The sequence below is a fragment of the Phalacrocorax aristotelis genome, chromosome 5 (assembly GCF_949628215.1).
Source record: "Phalacrocorax aristotelis chromosome 5, bGulAri2.1, whole genome shotgun sequence".
Classification (NCBI taxonomy): Eukaryota; Metazoa; Chordata; class Aves; order Suliformes; family Phalacrocoracidae; genus Phalacrocorax; species Phalacrocorax aristotelis.
In genome coordinates, this window is record NC_134280.1 from 32,902,620 (window position 1) to 32,930,131 (window position 27,512).

Consider the following 27,512-nt stretch of genomic DNA (forward strand, 5'->3'; position numbering starts at 1 on the left):
TCAAGCCTCCCTAAGAGAATTTGTTAAAGTTGCAGTCAAACACACTGACAGATTGTTAAACTACTTGGTTTAAACATGGTAATTTTGTTAGCTGTTTATTGTTGAAGAGCTATTTTATATAAAACACTAACTCAGGGCATACTTAAAGGCTTCTCATAAAAGCATCTCTGACTGCCTTAAAAACTGAATCATACCTTTTCAGTTGTGCCTACCTGATACCAGCATTGACAAGTAGCAAACACAGGTGGCAAACAGCTTTTGACAAGATTAAAAAAAACAAACAGGAAAAAACAAACAAACCAAACCTAACTTTTTTGCTACTTAGAAAGTTCATTTTTAAGTACTGCAAATATTACTACATATATTACATTTTTATGTAACTACGAGAGGCTTAGCAGCTACCAAGCCTGGGGAAAGGCTAGCAACATAGACCTCAATTATTGACCGTGCACATGGCAGCAGTGTTAGATTACTACAATTTTACTGAAATCACTGTTTATAGAAAATAGTAAGTTCTTGTCTCTTGTGTATTTCTGATGTTTCAAATGGGTGAGCTGCCATTCACCATACTGTGGTTCACGTTGCAGGGTGGGTTCTGAGCAGACGAACTAGTTTTCTTTCAAATGAAAGCAACTTAGAAAATGGTTTTCAGAAGTGCTTCAGTCAGCAGGATCACACTGGAGCAAATCTGAAGTGAAAAACCAACCCAAAACACATCCTGGACATCCAGACCACCAGCTCTTTCAATCTGCACGTGACCCACGGAGCTGCATCACTTGCTAAAGCAGGCGTAGCCAAAACTTAAGATAGTGCTAAAGTGTAAAGGTACTGGGATATAGTCATCCTTCACAATTACACCATCTCTTACTGCCTTCTACCCTAAGCCCCAGACAGGTTTAGAATAAGCAAGAGGATGTGTTGAAGCTGGAATAGACTGTCGCTATACAAATATAGGTACCAAGTTTAATGATCACAGCCATATTGTTGGACTTTGCATTCAGTATGTGAAGGAACTGCAGGTGGATGGCCCTAGAGATAGCAGGGGATTCTGGAACAAGGAAGGGGTGAAGAAACAGCCCTCGTGGTCTACCATATGTTCATTAAAAAACCTCCCGCAGAGTGAAGGCCAGGGTGGTTGGTGCTGCTGCCCTGCCAACGTGCAGTCTGTGCAAACACAGCTATCGTATGCGCTGACCTTTTGCAAAGGCAAAGGTCACAATCATTTGTCGCTTGTCAGGCGACCTATATAAACAAAAATGTTAAATGGCAAGTGCTAGTTGAGAAGATGATTGTTTTTTCAGCTGTGATTACTCTACAGTGTGAGCCCATAGCAAGCACAACTAGATTACAGTTTTGACTGCTGTTTTCCTGAGGGCACTCTGGAGGTAGAGCGACACAGCTTATGCTAAGCCACCTAAGCAGCTTTATTGGGCAGGTCTGGCATAGATGCCACTTGATTTCTGAAGGAACCAGCTTGGCTAGGACTAACCTAAAGCGATATTGCATAGGTCTGCTTTTAAGCCGCCCAATTTAATGTGGCTCAGGTGTGGATTAGCTTTAATAGTGAGTTCAGCCACACCTTGTTCTTAGACCAGCCATTTGCTTCAAGGAGGAGAGGCTCAGGTCACCATGACTTAGTCCAGACTCCAATAACATAAGTTATAGTTTAGGACCAGATTTCTGGAGGAGCAGGATGAGCTATTTCCAGTGTGTCCTCAGGCTACCCCTAGGCTCCAGGGATATGCAATACTTCCCTCCACACTAAACTGAAAAGGTATTGCAAACAATGCATATAGATCCCTCAGGAATACGTAGCACCAGTGATGATAGAGGAGTTTGGCAATAGCTCTGCTGAAGCAGATCAGAGTACAACACCTGGTTAAAGCTAGGTTGTATTGAAACCCTGTGGAAAAGCAAGCCATGCCAAGATGAGCTGATCCTTAGTTGAACAAGCATGAAAACTCCATGTTATAATCATCTTCAACATATTATGACATAAGTCATCTGCTTCAACTACTCTTTACCCAGTGTGTTGTTCCACAGTAGGACAGGTTGAACAAAGGTTGAACAAATTCCACTAATTCTTACAAAGGTAGGATGATGTGTGGTATAACACCACACACCTACTGAATTCCTTATATGCTCCTAAAATAGCCCACGGCTTAAGTTCTCTCATGACCCAGATATCATCTACCATTAGAAGCAGCCAGTCCTGCCAGTTCTTCCCTGTCCCAGTCACGTCAGCATGCAGCCACAGACACATGACTTGGTTTTCAGTAATTCACCTGAACCCTCTGCAAACCAGTCTGAGATTTGTTTTGATAGCACCTGCCAGGCCTTAAGCTAAAGCTGGTAAAAGAAAAGTAATGAAAGCAAAGATTTAGCATGTCAACAGCATACAGTTTACAGTAATGATAAATAAAGAATAATTGTTTTGATATTAATAGTAGTTTTGTCAATATCAGCCTCACAATGCAAAGCCCCCGAGTCAAGAAGATGAGGTGAGAGGTGTGAGTTAATTCAAATCAGAGTTCATGATTGAAACAAGCATTCCTAGGTCCCCTATAAATGGGTGCCCTCTGAGCCCCTTTTATTTGCAAGGCTTTCTCAGTGATACAGACCTATCTGTGTCAGATCAAGTAAAATTCCCAATTCTTTCAGCACCTGGGTGCGAGCAGGGCGTCTCCTGGCAGCAGGTGATGCTCTCCCTGGGCTGGGAATCACGCAGCCAAGTGAGCTCATTTCCTGTCCAGCTCATGTGGGCCTTCCTGGTTGTGAGCTGGAGGTGTTGGGTCTTTGTCCTGCTGCCCAGGGAGGGCTGTGAGTGGGAAGAGCTTTTTGCTTTGTCTTCTGGGAAAAAAATGGAATGCTTTGTGAAGCTAATGACCGGAGAATCTTTGTCATTGCTAAAGAAGAGATTAAAGTTTTAGCAGTTTACTACATACATCTCTAAAAAGCTAATTACACAGCTATATAAGAACTATCAATTATGGAGAAGGCTGATGAATCTACACAAACAAGGTAAGCGTGGCTTCTGAAATGGTATCTAAAAGGTGTGGAGGAGGGGAAGGAGAACCATGGAAACAGGTGAATGCAGAGAAGAAAATACACTAGCTGTTAGCTTTCAGACAAGCATTTGGTTAATGAGCATCAACAAAACACGAAGTATGTTCAGCAGAACTTTTCTAAGTATAGACACAGTCCCTTGAAGCTATCTTGTACTTGTAATATTCTTTGCTGCTTAAATATGTCCCTTGGCGAAAGAGGAGGAAAGAAACTAAATTACAAGAAGGGTTGGTTTTCCTACCCCTGTGTAAGGAACTACAAAGAAACTTCAGGAAACTGAAATGCTGACTGATAATGAGCTACCAAATCCTTCCCCCACCTATTCATTTTGCTTCCCCCTTTGAAATGAATGTGTTTGCTTTATCTCCTTTTTGGAGCTGCTCTCTTCAGGGTTCTTTGGCTGGTGTTTTTGTACAACTTCTAGCTGCAGGCTGTGAAACTTTGGCTTGAACCAATGGTGAGCTTCTTCTAGGCTAGTTGTGATCTGTGCAAGACAGTGTAATTAGAACTGCAGAGAGAACGGTTAATGCATGCTGTGATAGTTTTTGAGCTCTGTGCAAAAAAGGGCAGAACAGCGTACAACTCGGATCTTTCCCCTGTATGTACAGGGGAGGGGCTCTCCACCATGCCCTCTTCCATTGCTGTGAAAAGGATGTATCAGAGAGAGACTACAACGTTGCCCCTCTCTTAGGGAGATAATGAAGTCAACACAGGTCTCCAGCACAGCATTAAATACAGAGGCAATGGGAAAAACGGGGGTGGGGGTGGAGGGGTGGGAAGTGGATGCTTAGTACCACAAATTGCTGAGAAAGATGAGGGAAGACTAACTTTGCCTGAAGAGTGCTGTAGATTTACTCTCCTGCTGTTAAGGTCATTTTCTAATCACAGAATAGCACTTGGACTGGTAAGTAGCATGTAAGACCTCAGGCTAGGGCACCTCTATTACTTTTTTGTTTTTTACTTTATGCTGGTTAATACCCTATAAAACATCTTAAACCCCATATACAACATTTTCACCCCAAACTACTGGAGTAATCTATGCAAGTTATAATAACTTGGATATTGTGTTACAGTAGTGCAAGGATGAGGTGATGCAAGGACAAATGACTTCTTGGGGTGGGGGGACTGGGTGGAAAATGTGGTTTTGCGTGATGTCACATAGAGTGACACAAGAGCAGCTCAGGGGGAGCAGTTTACTTGGTCACAACACTTTTGGTTGGTTGGTTAACATGGATATCCTGAGCCTGAAAGAAACAAAAGCTTTCCTTGCACGCCCCACCAAATTGAAGTGATTCACAGGACAGATAAAAACTTTTTTAAAGTATGGTAAATGCCACTTAGTTGAAAACACCAAAGGTGTACCTCGCTCTTCACCAGAAACCTATATCTGAGATTGAAAGGATTACCTGGTGCATATGCTGAAATACTCTCTTGTTAATTTCAGTGAATTATTATTATTATTCTAATGCGAACTAGTCTCACCTGTTTTGACACTCTGCTGGCTTCCTTCAGTATCTTTTCTGTCTCTTCTTTATATATCTTCAGATAGGTATTTCCTCAGATGTTTGACTGTTTTTTCCAGTTTCTAGATAGAAAAAGTAACTATACAGTTTTTTTCATGGCACAAATAAAAAATTGCAGTGTAATGGAAGGACTCTCTGATCTTTATTGTAAATAGCTTAGAGTTCTATCATTTAAAAAACCCCAAACTTGTGTCTCTCTAAAGTCAGATATAGCGAATGTATGTTAAGTTGTTACTTGGGCTTTCTGGAGCAGACACAGTAAGATTTATGAGAGTATCTTTTCACTGAGTTCATAAAGTCTTTCTACCACCTCTTCTACAACCCCATAGATTTTGCATAAAAATGCTTCCATGGGTGTCTACTATTTTTTCATGCTGTTATCACTTCACCTGACATTCGTTTTCCAGCTGCTGCCTTCACCTTCTCTCTGCTTCCAGCTGGGTCTCACTCTGCATGCTTTTCAACTCTTGACACAAATTTCCGGATGTCCTGTGACGGATGACAACACACAAATGAAATTCCAACATTTTAGCAGATCAGTCTCGTCAGGAAACTGAACAAGAAAGCTCACTTGTTCATAATTCTTCTTCTCATACTCTTCTTTTACTGCTTCTATTTCCCTTGGTTCAGTTCAGATTCAGACTCCTGGAAATTGTTGAGAGAAACAAAACTTCAGGAATTTTTCAGGCCCACTGGCTGTTACATGAGAACTATTTCTGCAGACGTCTGCACATTGTGCCCTCATTTCTTGCCCTGTGAGACTGAAGTTAAGAGAACCCATGCCCCATTGGGGAAAGGGGAACAAGCAGGTGGCAGAGTTGCAAAGGAGTCTAGATTCTCATTTAGGATCAGGTACCAGTTGAACCCTCAGTTCTACAGCTCTAAAGGATGGAAATGGACTAATCAGTAATTAAATAGACTGTATCCACAATATGATAAAGAGGACAAATATGACTATAAAAATCTAATGGGGGGGTAGGACTCTATGGCATCACACGTAATACAGGGAGGGACGACAGGAGAAGCCACACAATTTCTGTAGCTGCTATCGATCTATTCTGTTCACAATTTTAGTCCAGAGTTTTATTTTCAAGTCTAGCTCCACTGCAAAGGATCAACAGCAGCCCTACTCAGTAGGAGGATAAAGAAGTTCTCAGCTAGGGCATCTGTCTTTACTGAAAAATGTGTGCATAGCTTTACCCTTTCTGTGTTAGGCCAGGCATTGTCTTGAGCTCTTTGGCTTTTTAGCTTTTCCCTGTAACTGGACAGACTCCTCCAGCTTTATTACTTTCTGCTGCAGCTCCCTGTTTGCATGGGAAACTTCAGCCAATTTGGAGGAGGATTCTTCAAGGGATTTCTTTACCTAGGGGAAAGAGGAAAAAGCAAGTTCTCGTTAACTGTAAGAATTAGTATGAACTAATCTATACAACAGTTAATAAGCAGCACACCCAATTGATTTGCTGTATCTGACGTATGCTACAGCACCTGGTGATCTGACTTTTCTTTAATACCCTTCTAACAAAGGGTGAAAAAAATGAATGCTGGGATCTGCGTAGTACTACGGTTATGCTGAGCTTTATAATCCAGCCCCCAGGAAACAAAGCAGACTTCCAAACCTGTATTTTATCCCTGGAGATTGCTTTACAACCCCAGATTATCCTTTTGAAGTGTCTGGAATGACTGATATCAATGTCTAGATCTTACGTAGAATGAGGTATAGAGTGTTGGGAGATACAGAGCGGCACTTGAAAAAGTTATGAGAGCACAGATACCACTAAGCATGGCCACCAAAATGTCTGTCCACCACATAAAACTGTTGTATACAACGTGATGGAAAGCTCCATGACGAATGGAAAAGGAGACAAATATTTGTCATGAGCTGCTCTTGTTCTGTTGGAAGATTGTAAAGCAGACCTCTTTCTCTGGAAATCATTCACAGGAATCTTCTAATCCTATCCCTTCTTATCTCAGCAGATTCTTGACAGGCAGCTTTCCTGGAAGCCTCTTGTTCAGTTTGAAACTGCTTCTTCAAAGACTCTAAGTGTTCAGCATACATATTTTCCTCAGTCTTGGCTTTTTCCATTAACTGTTCCCTTTAAAGAGAAGAAACAAATTCAGTTATTCATGTTTATATTTAATATGCTTTATGTAAACACAAGAATAGGAAAGGCAATTCTATTATAAATACTTTTTGTCTCGGATATACTCTCTGCACCGCTACTGTGTAAAGATTGGATTGTGTTTTCTAATATTTCATATTTGATTTATTTAAAAGGAGGTTCAATATAGCTATACAAGATAAATAGACTTTTTGAAAAAAAAAAACACTTTAGAACAACTTAATTTCCTTCAGAAGATTAAATGGTTAAGCCTGTTCAGACAAAGGATAATGAGGAGATTCAGACTGCACCTACACTTAGGTTTGAGGTTTTCCTTATTAGCGTTCAGTTTTGGGTGGAGAATTTAAAACAGCTATCTTGGCCTGCACTAGCTAGAGCAAGGAGAGGACGCTTCAAAGTGGAAATGATATCTGCTAACCTCAAGGAAAAGCTGTTTGTAGATGTGCCATAACGACCCTGCGTAAGCAGTTCCTTGGTACAGCAGAGTAGGTTGAGGAGTCATTATGGGAGCGAGTGAAAGAGCCCATTTCTACAGCTCTGCATGAATCTATCTTTATCACACTGCTGGCTCAGCATACACTCAATGCTGATATTGATAGATGAGTAAAGCCGTAAGGCCCTGATGTTAGTTCAAAGTAATGCTTCTCCTCAAGTGCAGTAGCATGGATCTGGTCTCACCTGCAGACCATCAGCTGTTGATACTCAGTTTCTTTACTTTTCAGTTCATATTGAGTTTGGATCAGCTTGCTCTGCAGGGTATTATTAACCTGCAGACGTTCTTCCAAATGACAAACAAGTTTCTTGTTGTCTGTTTTAGCACTTTCTAGTGCCTTACAAAGTGGTTCCACCTGTGCAGTAACAACAAATCAGATTTATACTGATCTAAATGAAAAAGCTTAGAAGGGAAAACTTTTTTCCTTCCCAGGCAGTATCAACTTACAGGAAGTAAGTGTGTTCACCGACTGTCTGATTACAAATATCCTAAGCACAGGCATTGAGCGGGGAATCCTTACAATGCCAATCCACTGACTGGCTTAGTCAGAAGCATCACAACAACTTGTCATATAGCCATGACTTCCTTGGAAAAAAATGATGTTCTTTGCCAATAGTGAGTGTGTTTGGGTTGTGAGGTAATCCTTTTGACACTAAGTATTACGAGGAGAGATGAAAACAATTCTTTGGACTCGTTTTCCCTCCATTCTAATAAGGAAAAAATAAAGGCTATATAAACTTGCAAAATCTCTGTTCATATTATATATCCAGCTGCAGACTGTAAAACCTTCACCTGTGCCAAGAAATTTTTCTTTAGAAAGGAGATGCCTGCCTCCTTCAACACTTGGATAACGATTTTCCTGCTCCACAGCCAAAAGCTGGTAGAATGTTTTTTGCCTTGATTCACATGAATGTGTCACACCATATTGTATTCAGAAAAAGAAAAGGTACTTGGCGTAACACCAAAAATGCAGTGGTGGCTGATACTACAGAAAAATGTGGTCTCTGCCTGGCTGCTGTGCTGCTTTCCCATGGTAACCAGTTTGGCTTAGCATTGTTCAAATTCTGTTTCTAACCTCTGTATTTTCTGTTGAGTCTGGCTCCTGAAAATGGAAATTGGATTTAAAACATCGTGCATTAAGTCAATTTGTGCACATCTCTGAAGTGGTGACCATCTCACAGTTTGGTTCTCTACCTTAACCATATTAAGTTCTACCTGTCTCTGAAGTTAAACAATTGTTTTTTACCTACTTTCCACAAGATGCACAATGCCTACCAAGATCACAGAGTTAGCTACAGGCACTTGGTGTACTTGGTTCACTAGTAATAAGTATGTTTCAGTGTTACAGGAAAGGATATAAGAAACTTTTCAAACAAACTTGTCCTATTAGCCAGAACGATGGGGAAGATGCCACTCTTCAACTGCATCTGTCTTCACCTCACTGCTGATAGACCACAGAAACAGTATCAGTTTCACTTATTTGTCTTTCCTGAGGTTGCTGATTTCAGTGTCCTTGTGTCCCAGTTCAGTTTGAATGGATCCAGAGCTGCTTGCATCTTGTTACAAGACGCTAACACGTGCTCCAGCTTGGCTATCACCTTGCTGTTATCATCCTGTGCTGCAGGTTTGCCACCTGCAGTACAAGAAATCGTTAGGAAAAGGAGCAGGAAAATCAGTCATCTATTAGAGTTCTATTTAAAAAAGAATAATAGAATTATTAGGGTTGGAAAAGACCCTTAAGATCATCAAGTCCAACCATCAACCAGCACCATCATGCCTCCTAAACCATGCCCTGAAGTGCCATGTCTACGCGTTTTTTTAACACCTCCAGGGATGGTGACTCCACCACCTCTCTGGGCAGCCCGTTCCAATGCCTGGCCACTCTTTCAGTAAAGAAATTTTTCCTAATATCCAATCTAAATCTCCCCTGGCACAACTTGAGGCCATTTCCTCTTGTTCTGTTGCTAGTAACTTGAGAGATGAGAGCAACACCCACCTCGCTACAATCTCCTTTCAGGTAGTTGTAGAGAGTGATAGTGTCTCCCCTGAGCCTCCTCTTTTCCAGACTAAACAAGCCCAGATCCCTCAGCTACTCCTCATAAGACCTGCTCTCCAGACCCTTCACCAGCTTTGTTGCCCTTCTCTGGATACGCTCCAGCAACAAAATGTCCGCCTTGGACTGAGGGGCCCAAAACTGAACACAGTATTCAAGGTGTGGCCTCACCAGTGCCACGTACAGGGACGTGATCACTTCCCTGCTCCTGCTCACCACACTTCCTAATACAAGCCAGAATGCTATTGGCCTTCTCGGCCACCTGGGCACACTGCTGGCTTGCATTCGGCTGGCTGTTGACCAACACCTGGCAGGTCCCTCTCTGCCAGGCAGCTCTCCAGCCACTCCTCCCCAAGCCTGTAGCGTTGGATGGAGTTGTTGTGACCGAAGTGCAAACCCAGTGCTTGGCCTTGTTAAAACTCATACAATTGGCCTTGGCCCATTGATCCAGCCTCTCCAGATCCCTCTGCACAGCCTTCCTAGCCTCAAGCAGATCAACACTCCTGCACAACTTGGTATCATCTGCAAACTTACTAAGGGTGTACTCGATCCCTTCATCCAGATTATTGATGAAGATATTAAACAAGACTGGCCCCAAACCTGAGCCCTGGGGAACACCACTCGTGACTGGCCGCCAATCGGATTGATCTCCATTCACCACAACTCTCTGGGCTTGACCATCCAGCCAGTATCCAGCAAAGAGTACACCTGTCTAAGCCATGCCAGCTTCTCTAGGAGAATGCTGTGGGGGAAGGTGTCAAAGGCATTGCTAAAGTCCAGGTAGACAACATCCACAGCCTCTCCCTCATCCACTAGGCAGGTCACCTGGTCATAGAAGATCAGGTTGGCCAGGCAGGACCTGCCTTTCATGAAGCCATGCAGGCTGGCCTGGTCCTCTGGTTGTCCTGCACATGCTCAGTGAGCTCACTCAAGATGTATTACTCTGTAATCTTCCCCAGTACCAAAGTCAGACTGACAGGCCTGTAGTTTCCCAGATTCTCCTTCTGGCCCTTCTTGTAGGCAGGTGTGACATCGGCAAGCCTCCAGTCGTCTGGACCTCCCCTGTTAACCAGGACTGCTGATAAATGATGGAGAGAGGCTTGGCGAGCTCCTCCGCCAGCTCCCTCAGTGCTCTTGGCAGATCCCATCCGGCCCCATAGACTTGTGAGTGTCCAGGTGGAGCAGCAGGTTGGAAACTGCTTCCTCCTGGATTATGTGGGGTTTATTCCTCTAAAGGATTATAAGTAACCTGCAGGCTTGCAGCAATGTCAAGAGTAGGCAATGGTTCTGAACATGGAAACAGCTTATCCTAATTACATAACCTTTGTCCTTCCCCTGGTTTAAGGCCAAGCTGAGTGTGTGGTGATGTTCTGGGTTTTTTTTGTGGCAGTTCTAACTGATAGTTCTAATGCTTCTGAACTCTTGGCACCCAGACTTCAGGAAGTGCCACAGATGGCATAAAGCTGGGTTATTAGTCAAAACCAGCTGTTGATTCTAACATTGCTTAGCCTAAGTTTTCATCTGCATCTCCCTCAAACAAAAAACACTCAAAGGTTTTGGTGCCTGTTAATTTTCAGCCATTTCTTCATTGTCATCAATTTGTCAATTGAAATTAGCCATCATTCTAACTTGCATTTCATGTTCATCACTCACCACATTAAAATCTCCTTCATTAATCCCAGTAGACAATCCAGTTTTCAACGATCTTGGAGTGAGAATGTCTATTCTATTCTCCAGTTTTCTCCACTTTTTTATAGCATTTAACAGAATCCTCTGGCTGACCCTAGGAAAATCTCCACATTCAGACAGAGTTTCTTGAATGTTCAAAATGAACTCAGTGTAAAGTAGAATGGTCAGCACAAGCACGTAAATCAGATTTCATAGCTTCTTCTCTTGAGCCTGCAGCTGACCGAGCATTACAATCAGGAGACTTCTGTTGCCAAGACCTTGCTGGGGATTTCTTTCTTTTTGGTGCCATTCCTATCACAAGATCAGTCAGCCCTTGGAGGCAGTGAAAATTTGAGTGCCAAAAACAGAAATTGAAAAAATACTCTCCAAAACATCTATTTGCTGGAGCAGTAGATGCTCCATCTTATTCCTAAGTCGGCACTACTTCAGGAAGATATTTAAGTTCTCTTCTATGATATGTTCCATAGCACATTATCCGAAGTCATGTGATTTCCCTCTACCTCGGCAGCAGCGAGACACAGTGCTGACTGCAACTTCATTAGAAGTCTGTGATGCCAGACGCTGTCACAGCTGTGCACAGCCAGCACATTCCCCTTGTTCTGAGCACCCCTCTGGTCTGCTCCCACTGTGAGACCTTTCTACAGCTAGTTCTCTACATCTGCAAACCAATGGAACTGAGTGTTTTTATTTTCCCAAAATCTGAAAGCATTCAGGTCGTGGATTCCAATCATCAACATAGTATCCAGTTACCTTTGACTATCTGATGGATCATCCTCTATGAGGGAGAATAAACTACATGAGAAAGTTTGATTCATTTTGCTTTCTGGAAACAGAAGGCAAAACCAGGGCCTCCTGTTTTCCACGTAAGTGTCCTAAACATGGTTACCTCTTCTGCCTGATTTCTAGATCAATGGAGATTAAGGATATGATTGACAGTTTGTCACTTTTGCCTCTTTAGTTTTCCAGCTCAGAATGACTACAAGATTGCTTTGGTATCTGAGAAGCAAGGGGAGTCTGTAAAGAGCATTTACTGTTATGAGTTCATTCTTGCTTGTGAACAGAAGTCTCAATGCAGTTACTTGAACTTACACCTTAGAATAGCAAACTCATGACAGAGCAGAGTCCACTTCACAATCTTACACCTACAAGCTTGGTTTCGCTGTCCAGAATAACATGCCTGTTCTCTATACTTCTCTATATTAAGACTGAGCAAACAAACTGAAGTAGAATAACTATCTGCCTCCCAGCAATGTAACTAGACAAGTATTATCTGCAACTATTTGTTCTCTTACTGGGAAATAATAATAAATCCTGAGGACTATCTTTATAATCCCGTAAACTGTGTTTTCTACTCTGAATGCATGCAATCAACTTGCATGAAAAACAGTTCTGTTCAGTAGCGTACATAGTTTGTTTTGATGAAATCGGGTTCTGTTTCCAGCTGCAGACTGGGTTTTAACATTAAACGTATGTTCTGTTCTTCAGGAAAAAGTGTGTTGAATCTGATTTCTAATGGCTATGTAAGCACTAGTTAGTCTGACCCTAATTCTGAGGGGTAAGAAGTTCTCGAAGTTCTGTTTCACCCAAATGTATTTGGTCTCCATGCAAGCACTTGCAAAGCTCACTATTATCTAAACGTGCATCTACAGGTCTTCCTCCAGCTTCTGCACTTCAGTCTTGAGAAAAGAAATTTGGCAAAATAGCTCAGCTTTCTTTTAGCGCAGAAACGGAAAGGCATTATCTTATCTGGAACAGAGAAGCAGTGTGATGTGACGGTGTCTCTCTGCCCAGAGCAAATATATTCCTTTCCCTGAGTCCCACAGCAGGAGAAGCAGCAAGTGAATTGCTTCCAACTTATTCTTCCATGGAAATAATTCCAGATTAGTATTCACCTTGACTTAATCTCAGGACGATGTCTTGGTCACTTCCTTCTGTCACTACCATCAGACTTAGGACTCTTGCATAAATGTAGCTTTCTTGCTCTCTAATAATCACTACACATTCTGTGCTGTTTTTAACAGAAACTCAGGAATCTTTGCACTGTCTCAAATTCTATGACATAGGTCACATTGAAGTAAAAGCTTTTCTTTCAGCACCTCATTTACTGTCTAGCTAACTTCTGCTTAAGAAAGCTTCCATATGATGTTGATTTTTGCTTACCACCATGGTTTGCCTCCCTCTTTATTAATTTGTGTTTTTCACAAAATTTTCCACATTTCTAATCTTTCCAACAATTTTCTACCCACATATTTTGTTTTAACGCCCCCTGGTGGTTCTTAGCCATTCTACTATTTTCACACATTAAGCATCTTAATTATCACAAATCCTGGAGATGCCACGTCAACAGCGTCTTGTCACCCAAAGGCAGTATGAGTAGGATTGCAGATGATTTTTGATACAGAACTCTCTTAATATATGTGCTTGATACTACACAAATTAAGTAGAGAAGATAAATAAGCACTTCCCTCCAAATTAAGTACTGAAGAGCTATGGTTAAAGAGCCTCATCTTAGATGAACACAAAAAACAAGTTTCCCTTTTGAAGTGACAAAAAGGATGCTGAGATGTACCTGAAGTTTTCCTTTGTCACATGTCAGTTTATTCTTGCTGTCAGTCAGCTCTGCCAGCACCTGTTGCACCTGCTGTTGGGCATACTAAGGAAAAAACAGCAGATGTCAACATTCTGTAGGAAAAACAAGGCAAAAAGCAACAAAAAGGTGCTCAGTATCCTGTTTCTCCCTGAGTATTTTAACTTTACTCTGTTGCTTCAGGTATAATTTTTCAATTACGTGAGACATTAAAACAGATTTTAAAAAAATATAAAATCATCCAAATGGCATAAATTCCTCCAAGACAGCTTAATCTCTAGGAAGAACTGCTCAAATTGGTACAACCTTCCAGATGGCCACAAGAAGGCCTGTCCTAGAAGCACTGGCAACAGATATGGAGAGATGAAAGAAACCTTTGACAACAGGGAACAGAGAAGCAAAAATAACTAAAAGAATGAGAAGGCATGGACAGAATTAAAATAACTTAGAAAGACAGTAAAGAATACAAAAAAGATTAAAAATCAGACAACTTTTTAAGGTTCTGAATGCTCTCCCAAAGGAATTCTGTGTTAAACAGAAAAAATACATATGTTACAGACAAACTACTGCAGAAATGCAACTTTGATTATCAAATAACAAACATTCAAAAGGTGTTTCAGTTAATTCTTCTCTGGCATCCTGGCGTTAGGACCTTATCAGCAGCTAAGTGTTCCTTAGGATCTCCAATGTATAGAACTGGTCATTACACTCAACACTCTACAAAAAACAATGGTAAAAGCACTGGTAGCACAGTATTACAAAGCTTTTACTCAGCTTTTCTAGAACTGGCCAAGTATCCTGATCCAGGTGACTGAGAGTGGTGAGAAATAATGGAATGGGAACAAGTTAAAAATGGGAATGAGGTCCCAAGCGCAAATTTGTGCACAAAGAGCATAAAACTGTTGTTAATACCTCCCCAAAGTACACAAGCTGAATACATAGGTACAGATACACAAGCTGTATACCTGTACTAGGAAATGGAGTCATAGGACTTTAATGACATACCTAAATGTCCAATACCTGAAGCTCTATATAGTCCTCTTAGCTCATCCCACACAGACATCTAAAAAGATGGAGTAACATTTAAGATATCTTATCCTTTTGTTTTCATGTTTTCCCCTTTTTAATTCCTTAATTTGAGCAGTCACTCTCCATAAAATACAGGTTACTTCAAAGAGCACCTTGATTCCTGCTACAGTTACTTATCAGTCAGGTCATTGGTTATCTACTTTATTAGTGGCTTACCTGCTCATGTACCAGTACAGCCAAGCAATCCAATAGCCTCTTATCTGTTCCTCTAGTGTTTGAAAAGTGAATTTAATTGAAACCATTTCTAACTATGAACAAGAAAATCCAACTCTAATTGTATAATTTCAAGATTTCCACAGTCACAATACATGAATATCAGAAAACCTCAGGACTACATACAGATTAGGTATAGTCTCTCCTGTCTCAGAGAGCTCTTCTGCAACAGCGGAAGAATCATGCTGACTTCAGTCACAACACTAAAGAATTTCTCATTAATACCACAAATGCTACCTTTGCTTTTCCAGGCTATGCATATGCAAGGAAGCTATGCAGGTAAAACAGCTAGGAGAAGCTGAAAATTATTTGTCATTTGCTGTAGTAGCATAACAAGCTTATTACTACAAACAGGGCCTTGTGTAGGTAGCAGTAGGGTTGCTGCTCCAAAGGACACGCCCGTATAGACAAGAAAAATGTCAAACAGCAAAGTGAACAATATGGCTATGGTAAATATCATATTATTTAGAAATAGTTTAGTTGAAAGTAAGCAAAATGAAAGGAAAACTTAAAGAAAGAGAACAATAAATGTAAAGAACAGCCACATATATTGCCAGATACCTCATTCTTTGTTTTTTCTACTTCCGATTTGTTCCTTTCCTATATTATTTCATTTGCTGTTGTCCTTATCTGTCAAAAGAAATGTGAAATTATTGTAACCTGAAAACATCCAGATTCATAGAAATATTACACATCTTCAGAACAGTTGACCTGAAGGTTGCAAGTCAACTCTGAGGTTCAGAAATAATATCTGCAGAGCTGCCCTCTCTTCTCATGCTTCCTTTTCATGCTTCAGAGAGGAGGCATTACAAGTCAAAATATAAACATAGTAGGAAAGGAGAGAGTGTGTTGCACTTGCCACTATAATAGCAAAAAATAATCGTTCTGAAAGCAAAACTGGTATGTAAATAAGAACTCTAGTGATGTGGGCCCAAAAGCAGCCTTCAAGAATATATTTTTAAAACAATAAGTTTTCTGTACCTCCTGTTGAAGATCTTCCTTTTCTGCCAGCAGAGATCCTTTCTCTTGCAAAGCTGTCTCAAGTTCACCTTGCAGTCTAGCAACAGTACATTCCAAAAGCTGTCTCTGTGTGGTTGCTGCCTCCTCAGCAAGGCTTGCTTTCTACCTGTATTTGCCATGCTCTGTACGCAAGGCCTCCCTAAAGAAAGACAGAATAGCCAAGCTGGAGTTCTAGCACAACAGTAGGACAGAAGATGGCCTCCATATTAAATACCTAACTAGGCCTTCTGTGTTAATAAGTAAAAAGTGCTAGAGAAGCAGAAATCAAGCTGGTGAGAGTGCAATGGAGGAAGGGGAGACAGAGGCTGCAGACGAGAAAACTCCTCACAACTCTAAAGTTGAGCCCTCTCACTCTGCACAGTCTGCAGCTCTCTGAGAACGTTGGCATGGGCAGCATTCAGAAGCGAGTCTTGCTCTTGCAGTTTACTAGTCTTTTCTTGTTCTGCCTAAAGGGGGAAAATTACCCAAGCAATAACACTAACATCAGAATGATGAGGGACAAGCAATTAATTTACAAAGCTGCTAATTTGTCTTTGAGCTGATGCATCATCCCTATAGTTCTGCATATTGTGGTGTGCCACTTCTTGAATAGGGTGTCAAAGCAGAGTTCACCTTACCTAGCTTTTATGTATGTATTTAATCTCAGAGGCTTATTACCTTCACTAAGCTTCTGCATTTACAGTACTTACAAGGCCCATTAATTCCTACATTCTTCTTTCTCAGTGCTTACAGGATGTCTCTATAAATAGTATTATCGTATTTACATTCTTTCCCCATACAACATTTTTTTTTCCCTGTACTGAAAATAAATCTTTGCCAAAGAAAGACACTAACACTTTTTTATCACCACCTTTACAGAACTTCCGTTGCTGTACGTAAAGTATTTTACTATATTCCCACAGATTACCAGCATTAGGAACTAGTCTGTTCTCTAATGACTGAGTTGCAGACAACTTTCTTGGACTGTAATAGTAGGCTACATACCTTAAGCATGGTCTGATGATCTGAAATGAATTTAGCATTCTCCATGGCAACACTTTGGAGTGTGGTGCTGAGCTCTGAGCATTGCTTGCTTAAGCGGTCATTAAGGACCTGGTTGGATAGAAGGAGGAGGAGGATGACAAACATGTTGTCAGAGTTTGGTTTTGGTTTGTTTGGGGTTTTTTTTTCTGCACAGCAGGCTGTCAGAAACTTTTTAAAAATCTTTGTAGATGTGGAAAAATCTATTTTAGGTAGAAAGTGTCCAAAAAAATTTCTTCAGGTAGTCCTGAAGACTTACGGTAGACTTATTCCAAGGTGTTAAAAGTTTACAGTAATGGGAAAAAGAGAACATTGTTTAAGCTACCAATCAAGCATAATCACTTATTAATTTTGAAATCCAGAAAAAGTAATGTTTCTACGGCAAAGAAGGCAAAAATTGAAAAAGAACCCCTACTAATTTCATAGCTGAATTATTGTAGATGATCAAAGGAAAACTGAATTTTCTATGAAAGGCATATCCAAATCCCATAACCAGTGAACACTGACCACTGTGCAAGTATCTGTTGCAGGGGAGAGGAAAAAATAGTACATATTTGAGAAAACATTATTCTAAAAAGAGGGAAAGCAGAATAAACAAAAGTTTTTAGAATGTACTGAGGTCATCCTTTTGTCCCAAAAGGCAGAGGAAATTTTAGCCAAGCAGGTACTCCGTATCTGACTCATTAATAGAAACATATTCATGTAGAATCTAAGGGTGCAAAGAAATATAAATGTACTACTTCGATGGTAGATAGAAGAGGGAGCAGTGGTAGGTCTGCATGTCCTGGCCCCTGAGGAAGACACTTTCAAAAAAAGCTGATTCCAAATAAGTGTTGGGAAGAAAACTTCCCGGCCTTAAGGCTGGGAAACCTGGAACAGTTACCTAGGCTAGTGATTGACTTCCTTTCCTGGAAGTTGTTTGTTAGCCTGTAATACCTGAGGGCACTAAACTTTGCCTCCTGACCTGCATTTGAGGCTTCCCAGTAAATGTATAAACACTTCTCACTGTAATCAGTTGATTGGTTATACTCTATTTCCATTTTAAAAACAAGAGTAACTATTCTCATTTCCTGTACTTTCTCTGCTGTTTCTCGCAGGGTGGTCATTTTAGACTGAAGTTGCAGGTTCTCTTTGCACTGTTTACTGAAGGACAGCTGTGCATCCTAAGGGGCAATAAAACAGAACATCCACCGAGAATAAAATTAAATGTCATTTATCCAGGAACTTCACAAATATCAAGTCTTTGTTTCATACTTGCCTATATCCTTTAAGCTATTGTCACATGGCTATGTGCTCTTGCAAGCACCAGGCATGGCTCATATAGTACAAGCCTCTTTCCGAAATACACCTTGAAATAACTACCGAAGTCCTACCTGCTCTAACTTAGCTTTAGAAGTTGAGGGTGACTTCATATCCTTCAAACTTATTAGTCTCCACTATAATTAATCTCAATACTGCTGAACTTAAAAAGAACTCCCTGCCAGAAGTGGTACTGTTCACAACTGAAGGAATCCTTTGCCAGCACTGTGAGACTCCACGTCTAAGTTGAGGTTTTACCTCATCTTCACTGAAACCTGCTCTTTCAGAGAAGACTGCAGACAGCAGCCCATTTAGCACACAGTTGACCAAGGTTCTGATTTTTCCATAGTATTATCTATTTGTCTCCTTTGTATGCACAATACTTGTGCTAACACAACTGTGTTTTGTGCTCAGTTCTAGCTTTCCAAGGAAGGCATTCAGATTGCTGTTTTGGTATTTCAGTAAAATACAAAAGTTAATCTTCAAAAAAATGAGTAGGGCAACCCCAAACTGGTAAAAATAATGAAATAAGACAGGCAGTGGTCAGTAGCCTTGGTTGCATTTGGCATTTGTCCACATAAAAATTCTGCCTCTGAAGTGTGGTACATTTGAAAGGCCCCATATAGGCTGTTCTGATCTTTATTTAGCTATTTTCCTCACCAATACTTGTTTACAACTTACTTTTACTTCTTCACTAAGCTGGCAAATGATAGAGTTCCTGGAGTCTAAAAATAGAAAAGAATGTCAGGACATGCTTTGTTATCTCTTTGGTAATTTTAAAAGGTGACATTTTGATTTAGTATTTGAGTTTAGCTATGTTACTGAATATACCACAAACAGGTAAGACTTCTACAAATGTGTTGTTCTTTAACACTTTTCTTGGTAACTTCAATATTTCAGCAAAATTACTTTTTAAGATTGATACCATAAATTGTGATTTATCGAATTTTAAAATTAAGCATGCCATCACGCCGATCTCCTACACATATCGCTTCTGTGAGTATAACCCTGAGTTTCTTATTCAGCTGTCTAGTATGTAAGCAACTGATTTGTCCTGACTATAATGCACAGCCCGTATGCAACTTCACAAGTTTTTGTGCGTTGACAAAGAACAATAGTTAGAACCCTCCTTAAACCATACAGATCTAAAAGCAGAAGCATTTTTGTTGGAATTTGAATTAACCTGCCTGTAATAGCTAGCCTCTTATTCTGCTTCTGTATAACATACTGGAAAAAAAAAGGAAGACAACACAAAACAATTCAGCATGTGCAGGATAGGGAGGGAAATCTAGCCAAAATATTATGACATCCAACGTATCATCACAGGATCACTCAAAAGTCCCTTCAGTTAACAGAGGGAAAAAGCCTTGGTCAGCAGGATTATTTGATACTGAAGTAAAGAAAATGTGTATGCCCCATTTAAATTTGTCATTTGCGTATAATTTGTTCTGAAGGAAAGAATTCTTCTGTCACCATTCTCCCCCATTCAGCCAGCTCTACCACACACAACACAAGTTTCTCTCCTCTTGCCATGCCTTACGCAGAAATGCTGACTGCCTTCTGCGAGCTACGGGTTAATTATCGCACATGGGATTCACAGAACAACAAATAAAACATGTGAGATACAGGAACACTTCTGTAAAAGGAGTAGCTAGAAATCTTAAATAGGTCCTAAGGGAAGGATCACAAGAACAATAACTATGCTAGGATTTAGGCATGGTTACTCTCAGTTATTTGGGAATAAGGAACAGACTTTAGGTTAGGAGCACTCACATTTAATATTGACAATGTAGAGCTTCCCACTACCCTGGAGTGCATTAAATGCCACTTAGTTCCCTTATAAGCAGCTACTTTCACATCAGTAGACTGGGAATCTAAGTAAGATCAAGTAGAGGCTTAGCAAAGATGCTTGTACTTATACTGATGTTTAATAGAGCACATCTTTCTAATCAGCTGCAAAAAGACTCAATAGCAATGTGCATTCTACTTGCATATCAGTTCAAGAATCACGTGTTAATGGTTACTTGCTAGATGAAGTCTCCTCTGAAAAGAATTTATGCTGATGGAATCTTTTCATATTATTGTTGTGTATTCATTACCCTGATTACCACTGCTGTCAGTTTCTTCTAGGCAAGAAGAGGTTTTAGAAACACCACACGCAAACTAAAGACCTTTAATATTTCATCACCTCTTAAGCTGCCCTCTATTCCTGTTGACTGATACACCTGCCGCAGGTCTGGAGGGCCTTAGTGCTTGTTTCCTCTCACTGTGGAAGCAGTGAAGAAGTGCTAAAAAGATATGACAAGAATCCACTGCTATAGCCAGCTCAGCTTTCAGTTCTGTGCACTGTTGCTCCAGCTGGGCAGTTCTTTCCTCCTCCTCTTGCAAGCCTCACCCAGGCTAGCTGGACGTCTTTACACAACTCTTGGTAGTCCTGCTGTAATATCTGTACCTGCAATGATATCACAGATTATTCTTTAAGATGCAGAATTCAGTCAGGCAAACTTAAGCAAATTTCAGACCCTGAAAAGTTGATATAACGGGAAGCCTGATCAGCTTCTCCTCTCTTTTATTTGTCCCATTCTTAAGCAGAAGACTTTTTACAACAAGCGACTCGATTTCTATATGGTTCGCAGTGTATGTGTGCTTACAATCATCTTTACATGACAGGCAGAATCCAAAAGGTTTGCACAGTTAAAGGTTACAGAATAGATCAAGCTATAAGAGATGAAGGTGAATGCAACAGTCAGGGCACTTAACAAGTCTGTCTCATGACATTTTGTGAGGAATTTTTTTTGTTTTAATGCTAACTAATAAATATACCACAGGGTCAACTATACCCAACAGAAAGTAATACATGAATTAAACTAAGCCTTTGTTTCTCAAATAATGTATAATTCATATAATTCAATAATGTAGCCATCATTTTTCCACTTCTGCTGTAGAACACAAAGATGATAAAAGGCACATAGGAAAAAAAAATCGTAATTTCAAACAGAACTGTACATTTCAGGAACAAAGAGCGCTTGATGATCACCAAAAAATTGAAAAAAAAAAATCCCTTAGTTATTCAAGTTTTGACACTTTGCTATTCACTTTCTTTTATCCTCACTAAACTGTTGCTACAAATTCAGAAGTATTAGAGTGACTTTATGTGGCTTGTGTGCGTGTATGCATGCAGAAAAGGAGATTGTTTTTACTTGCATTATTTGTAAGCCAATTAATTTATACCATGAAATAGGTAGAAACCCTAGAATCACCATCCTTTATTGGAAACGGGGTGAAACAGTGACAGTGGATGAGGAATAGGCCAAGGTACTTCAATGCCTTCTTTGCCTCAGTCTTTAATAGCAAGCCCAGTTCTCAACACAGTTGCCCAAGTTGCTCTCAACATTCTTCCTGAGCTAAGACAGACAGGGACGGGCAGCAGAATGGAGCCCCCATAATCCAAGGGAGTCAAATCCAGTTGGTGGCCGGTCACAAGTGTTGTTCCCCAGGGCTCAGTGTTGGGGCCAGTCCTGTTCAATATCTTCACTGATGATCTGGATGAGGGGATTGAGTGCACCCTCAGTAAGTTTGCAGATGACACCAAGCTGGAGGGGAGGAAGGCCCTACAGAGGGACCTGGACAGGCTGGATCATTGGGCCAGAGCCAACGGTATGAGATTCAACAAGGCTAAGTCCCGGGTCCTGCACTTGGGTCACAACAACCCCATGCAATGCTACAGGCTGGGGGAGGAGTGGCTGGAGAGCTGCCTGGAGGAAAAGGATCTGGGGGTGTTCGTTGACAGCTGGTTGAACATGAGCTGGCAGCGTGCTCAGGTGGCCAAGAAGGCCAACAGCATCCTGGTATGTATCAGGAATAGCATGGCCAGCAGGAGCAGGGAGGTGATAGTGCCCCTGTACTTGGCACTGGTGAGGCCGCACCTAGAATACTGTGTGCACCTTTGGGCCCCTCAGTGCAAGAAGGACATTGAGGTGCTGGAGTGTGTCTAGAAAAGGGCAACAAAGTCGGTGAAGGGTCTAGAGAACAAGTCTTATGAGGAGCGGCTGAGGGAATTGGGGTTGTTTAGTCTGGAGAAGAGGAGGCCAAGGGGAGACCTTATCGCTCTCTACAACTACCTGAAAGGAGGTTGTAGCGAGGCGGGGGTCGGTCTCTTCTCCCTAGTAACAAGCGATAGGACGAGAGGAAATGGCCTCAAGCTGCATCAGGGGAAGTTTAGGTTGGATATTAGGAAAAACTTCTTCACCGAAAGGGTTGTCAGGCGTTGGAACAGGCTGCCCAGGGAGGTGGTGGAGTCTCCATCCCTGGAGGTATTTAAAAGAAGGGTAGACGTGGTGCTTGAGGATATGGTTTATTGGTGGACTTGGCAGTGATAGGTTAGTGGTTGGACTCGATGATCTTAAGGGTCTTTTCCAACCTTAACGATTCTATGATTCTACGATTCTAAGGGGAAGTGGTTAGCAACCTGCTACGCCACTTAGGCTCACAAAACTCTATGGGGCCAGATGGGATCCACCCAAGGGTACTGAGTGAACTGGCAGAAGTGCTCACCAGGCCACTTTCAAACCTTTATCAGCAGTCCTGACTAACTGGGGAAGTCCCAGTTGACTGAAAATTAGCAAATGTGACACCCATCCACAAGAAGGATCAGAAGAAAGATCCAGGAAACTACAGGCCTGTGTCAGTCTGACCTTGGTGCCAGGGAATATTATGGAGCAGATCATCTTGAGTGCCATCACACAGCACAAACAGGACAACCAGGTGATTAGGCTTAGTCAGCATGGGTTATGAAAGGCAGGTCCTGACTGACCAACCTGATCATCTTCTATGACAAGGTGACCCACTTAGTGGATGAGGGAAAGACTATGGATGTTGTCTACCTAGACATTAGTAAAGCCTTTGACATTGTTCCCACAGCATTCTCCTGGAAAAACTGGCAGCTCGTGGCTTGGACAGGTGTACTCTTTGCTGGGTAAAAAACCAGCTGGATGGTCGAGCCCAGAGAGTTGTGGTGAATGGAGTTAAATCCATTCGATGGCCAGCCACAAGCAGTGTTTCCCCAGGCTCAGTGCTGGGGCCAGTTCTGTTCAATATCTTTATCAATGATCTGGACGAGGGGATTGAGTGCGCCCTCAGTAAGTTTGCAGACAATGCAAGTTGTGCAGGAGGGTTGCTTGAGGGTAGGAAGGCTCTGCAGAGGGATCTGGAGAGGCTGGATCAATGGGCCAAGGCCAATTGTATGAGGTTCAACAAGGCTGGGGAAGAGTGCCTGGAGAGCTGCCTGGTGGAGACGGACCTGGGGCTGTTGGTCGACAGCCGGCTCATCATGAGCCAGCAGTGTGCCCAGGTGGCTAAGGCGGCCAACAGCATCCTGGCTTGTATCAGGAATAGTGTGGCCAGCAGGATCATGCCCCTCTACTCAGCACTGGTGAGGCCACACCTTGAACACTGTGTTCAGTTTTGGGCCCCTCAGTCCAAGGAGGACATTTTGTTGCTGGAGCGTGTCCAGAGAAGGTCAACGAAGCTGGTGAGGGGTCTAGAGCACAACTCTTATGAGGAGTAGCTGAGGGAACTGGGCTTGTTTAGTCTGGAAAAGAGGAGGCTCAGGGGAGACACTATCACTCTCTACAACTACCTGAAAGGAGGCTGTAGCGAGGAGGGTGTTGCTCTCATCTCTCAAGTTACTAGCAACAGAACAAGAGGAAATGGCCTCAAGTTGTGCCAGGGGAGATTTAGATTGGATAGTAGGAAAAACATTTTCACTGAAAGGGTTGTCAAGCATTGGAACAGGCTGCCCAGGGAAGTGGTTGAATCACCATCCCTGGACCTGTTCAAAGACTTGTAAATGTGGTGCTTAGAGACATGTTTTAGTGGTGAACTTGGCAGTGCTAGGTTAACGGTTGGACTTGATGATCTTAAAGGTTTTTTCCAACCTAAAGAATCTTATGATTCTTCTTTGAACAGGAAGTTTAACCTCGTGATCTCTTCTGATCAACATTTGTACAAAATGTTTTAATTTTGAAGTGTTTCAACTGGTTTCTAGGAACGACATCCAAGTTCTGGTTCATCCCCCAGACGAGGAAATGAAAACAGATACAAAAGAAGACTGAAAGTTTCTCAAACCTGCTTCCGTTCTGCTTCTACTGTTGTTTCCATGTCCTGTACATGACACATCACAGTAGCTTGGGATTCCTCCAAATACTCCTGCAGGCTGATCTCCTGGGACAGCTGTTCTGTTAGCTAGAAAAAATAAACACTTTCTGACCCAGGTCTAATTAAGCAGACTGAACAAATACTTCAAGATCATATATGAAAGATGTTCTGCCTGGGTATTTTGTTATGAGCATGGCTGGTAGGTTCCTTTGGGTGGTGCACATCCCAAAATTGCACCCAGATTATTATTTAAGGATCTTCTTCAAATCTTTAATACTTGGCAAATTCAGCCTCCTACTAAGCTCCTTACTCTTGTACTCACCTCCTGAAGTCTACAGTTAATTTTCTGTTTTGTGTTCCTCAGTTCCTCAGCTGCAATCACCACATCGATCTAAAGAAAATAAAGGAACAGATATTTTTATCCTTTCATGCTCATATCTATTGCAAAAGCAATAGGTATTATAATATGCAACTGCCACGCCAACACCTAGAACTTGATTTCTGTCTCCAGGCTGATGTTCTCTGTTCTGAAGCACTGAATATAAGAGTGCAAGCACTAAGCAATGCATTCTTTAATGCAAGAAATGATATTTGAGTGACATAATCCATTGAAGTTCCCTTCAGGGGAGATAGTAATAGAAGTGTAAGACTGAAATACCAGAGAAATAGAAGTTCCTGGGAAAACCGAAAAGCTATTGAGAACTCTATGCATGAAAGCTAGGATGAACTTAAGTCATGAAGAAAGAATTACAAAACTCAAGTATTTTTTCTTGATTTGCTATGTAATTTTTTTAACTGATGGAAGCACAGATTCTCATTATCAAAAGTGTTTGCTCTTACTGCCAACAATATATCATAAGCTTCTTTTTCCAGCTGAGTATGCTTTCTGTTTAACTATGTCAGAGATAAATGTACTAAAACCAAGTCTGCTAATACCTGAAACTATAAGAAGATCATAAACTTTAGTACCTTGGATGCAGTTGTAATCTCCAGAGCAGTACCCAGTCTCTGAACAACTTCTTTTGCCTTTTCTTCAGCTTCTTTCATATCACTTAGGCATTGGCGCAACTTCATTGCTTCTTGCTGTACAATCTTCATTTCTTGCACATGCTACTCGTGGACTGCATTCAGGCACTGCTCCAACTGGGCTGCCACAAGGAAAAGGCACAAAACTTTCATTGACAGAAAAAGCATATGGAGGGACAATGAAGAATGAAGTGGTAAAAAATCCCTTTTCACTACCTGGACGCTTTGGATTCAGTTCCTTTTCTGTCTGCAGTCAGATGATGTTCAGTTTCAGAGTCTGTACAACACTCTCTAACCGACACATTCGATTGACCAGTGTTTCACAGTTTTTCCACAGTGTATTTTCTCCCACAAATGCCAGCCTGGCCTGCGCAGGGCTAACGGCTGGGTGACTAACAGCGGTTTCGGAGGTCTTTGAGTGGAAATGATGGAGGCTGAAAAGGAGAAAAGACTGACCTACTCTGTGTGTGCATACCTACCTGACATTGCATGTATGCATCACAGATGTGATCAGATCAGAATCCACATTTCATAGAGCTGGAAGGGCTCCTGTAACCCCAGGTTGCTGTAGCCCATTCTTGGGCTCTGACTCTGCCAGTGCCAGCTCCCTCACGGAGAGAAGAACAAAGCGTCGCAAACGGGTGCAAAGAGGAGCAAGATGAGAAAATCAAGGAAAGTGTGAGCTCTCCAAGAAGGAAAAACCTTACCATGCTTTCTCCCTACCTCTGCCCATCAAGGCCGAGCGCCTCCAGCTGTCGCACCAGTGCTCCGGTTTGCTCTTCCACCACCCTCATCCTCGAAGGCCTCGGGGGCGGCCGCCCTGACGCTCGTGGGCACCGCAGCTGGCCTGGCCATGGCCGCTCCAGCCGCCTCCCGCTCCCGCCCTGCGGGGACCCACACCGGCCATGGCTGGGGCGGCCGCCCCGGGCCCGGGCCACCTCCCCCGCCCCGCCGCGCCACCCACCGTGGCGGGCCAGGCCGCTGCGGCCCCTCCGGTCCCCCCGCTCCCCGCACGGCCGGTGCCCACGGCGGCCGCACAGAAGCGGGGCCCGGGCCCCACGGCGGCGCACGCGGGGCCGGCCGGGCGCCAGGGGCACCCTGGGAGCTGTAGTCCCCCCTTTCCGCGGGACGGCGGGTGGAGCAGGGCGGTGCCCGGCCTCCCCCTCCGGTGTCGGGGTGCGCCTCAGCCGCTGCTGGAGAGCGGGGTGCGCTGGGGAGCGGCACGGCCGGAGTCCCACGGCGGCTGAAGTGTCAATGCCTGGGAGCACTTCAGCAGGGTGACCTGAATTACGTGTTGCTTTATTCTCGTGCTTATATAGCTCTCGCAGCGAAGCAGGCTTTGCAACGGAGCACTGAAGTGTTTTAGCGCCTGAAGGGGTTTAAAATCAGCTTGCACGGTGTGTAGGCTCAAACCTCCGTAGGGAGGATGCTCTGCAAGAGCATGCTTACCTATAGGCTAATAGTTATTTTTATACATGATCAATTAACTGCATATCAAATGGCATGTTCACTTTGGGCCCTAAGCAAGTATTTTTTGGTATTTAAGTATTTCATACTTAACGGGCGTGCAGTCACTTAATACAGATCAGTATTCTTACTAAGTTATGCTGTCTCCACTGTGCATCTGAGGTGTCAGTCTTTTAAAAATGTACCACTTTGGTCTACTGAGTTTCATTTTTATGCACAGAGTGAACCTGACTTTGTCGCCTCCTGGTTAGAACATACAGCTGTGAAACTGGAAACGTGGTGTCTGAAGCAGGCATCAGCTAACAACACTGCAACCGTTAAGCATTCGATACTCTGGGGACTCAAGGAAAGGTGTTCAAGATATCCATACTAGAGATTTAGAATCTCCTTTTCGCTTTTGGCAGCTCATCTGGCTTCTGAGGGGCATCTATGTACAACTTAACTCTTCCCATGCATTGAACAGGGAACATGAGCACCTAATTCCCAGCTGAGGATTTTGCACAGGATCAGGTGTCACTCTGTGCAGCGTGGCAACACCTAAACACCTTTTGACAAGTTATCACTTGGGCTCAGCTTTGCCTGACGCTTCTAATATGTTGAGGTAATACTGTCGAGGTCATATGTGTTTGGTGTGAACTGGTTTGTAAGCCATGTTGAGATCCTATTATTAAATATATATGGAAAAGTAGAT

The 27,512-nt window shown here is 42.3% G+C and overlaps 1 protein-coding gene across 1 annotated transcript; it reads right to left on the minus strand.

The window, feature by feature from the left end:
- Positions 1 to 1,730: 1,730 nt before the first annotated feature.
- Positions 1,731 to 26,580, minus strand: CCDC150 (coiled-coil domain containing 150). The gene is given in 29 exon segments (XM_075093892.1): positions 1,731 to 3,550; positions 4,549 to 4,602; positions 4,604 to 4,651; positions 4,979 to 5,053; positions 5,098 to 5,219; positions 5,735 to 5,862; positions 5,864 to 5,954; positions 6,558 to 6,682; positions 7,388 to 7,557; positions 8,211 to 8,304; positions 8,665 to 8,740; positions 8,743 to 8,820; positions 9,962 to 9,981; positions 13,243 to 13,253; positions 13,514 to 13,597; positions 15,395 to 15,463; positions 15,815 to 15,992; positions 16,175 to 16,299; positions 16,838 to 16,945; positions 17,932 to 18,036; positions 18,854 to 18,895; positions 20,492 to 20,560; positions 20,562 to 20,624; positions 24,299 to 24,415; positions 24,651 to 24,719; positions 25,298 to 25,476; positions 25,571 to 25,788; positions 26,078 to 26,152; positions 26,154 to 26,580. Coding segments are annotated over 29 exon segments (2,814 nt in total). The 5' UTR covers positions 26,210 to 26,580; the 3' UTR covers positions 1,731 to 3,385.
- Between the last annotated feature and the right edge of the window lie 932 nt (positions 26,581 to 27,512).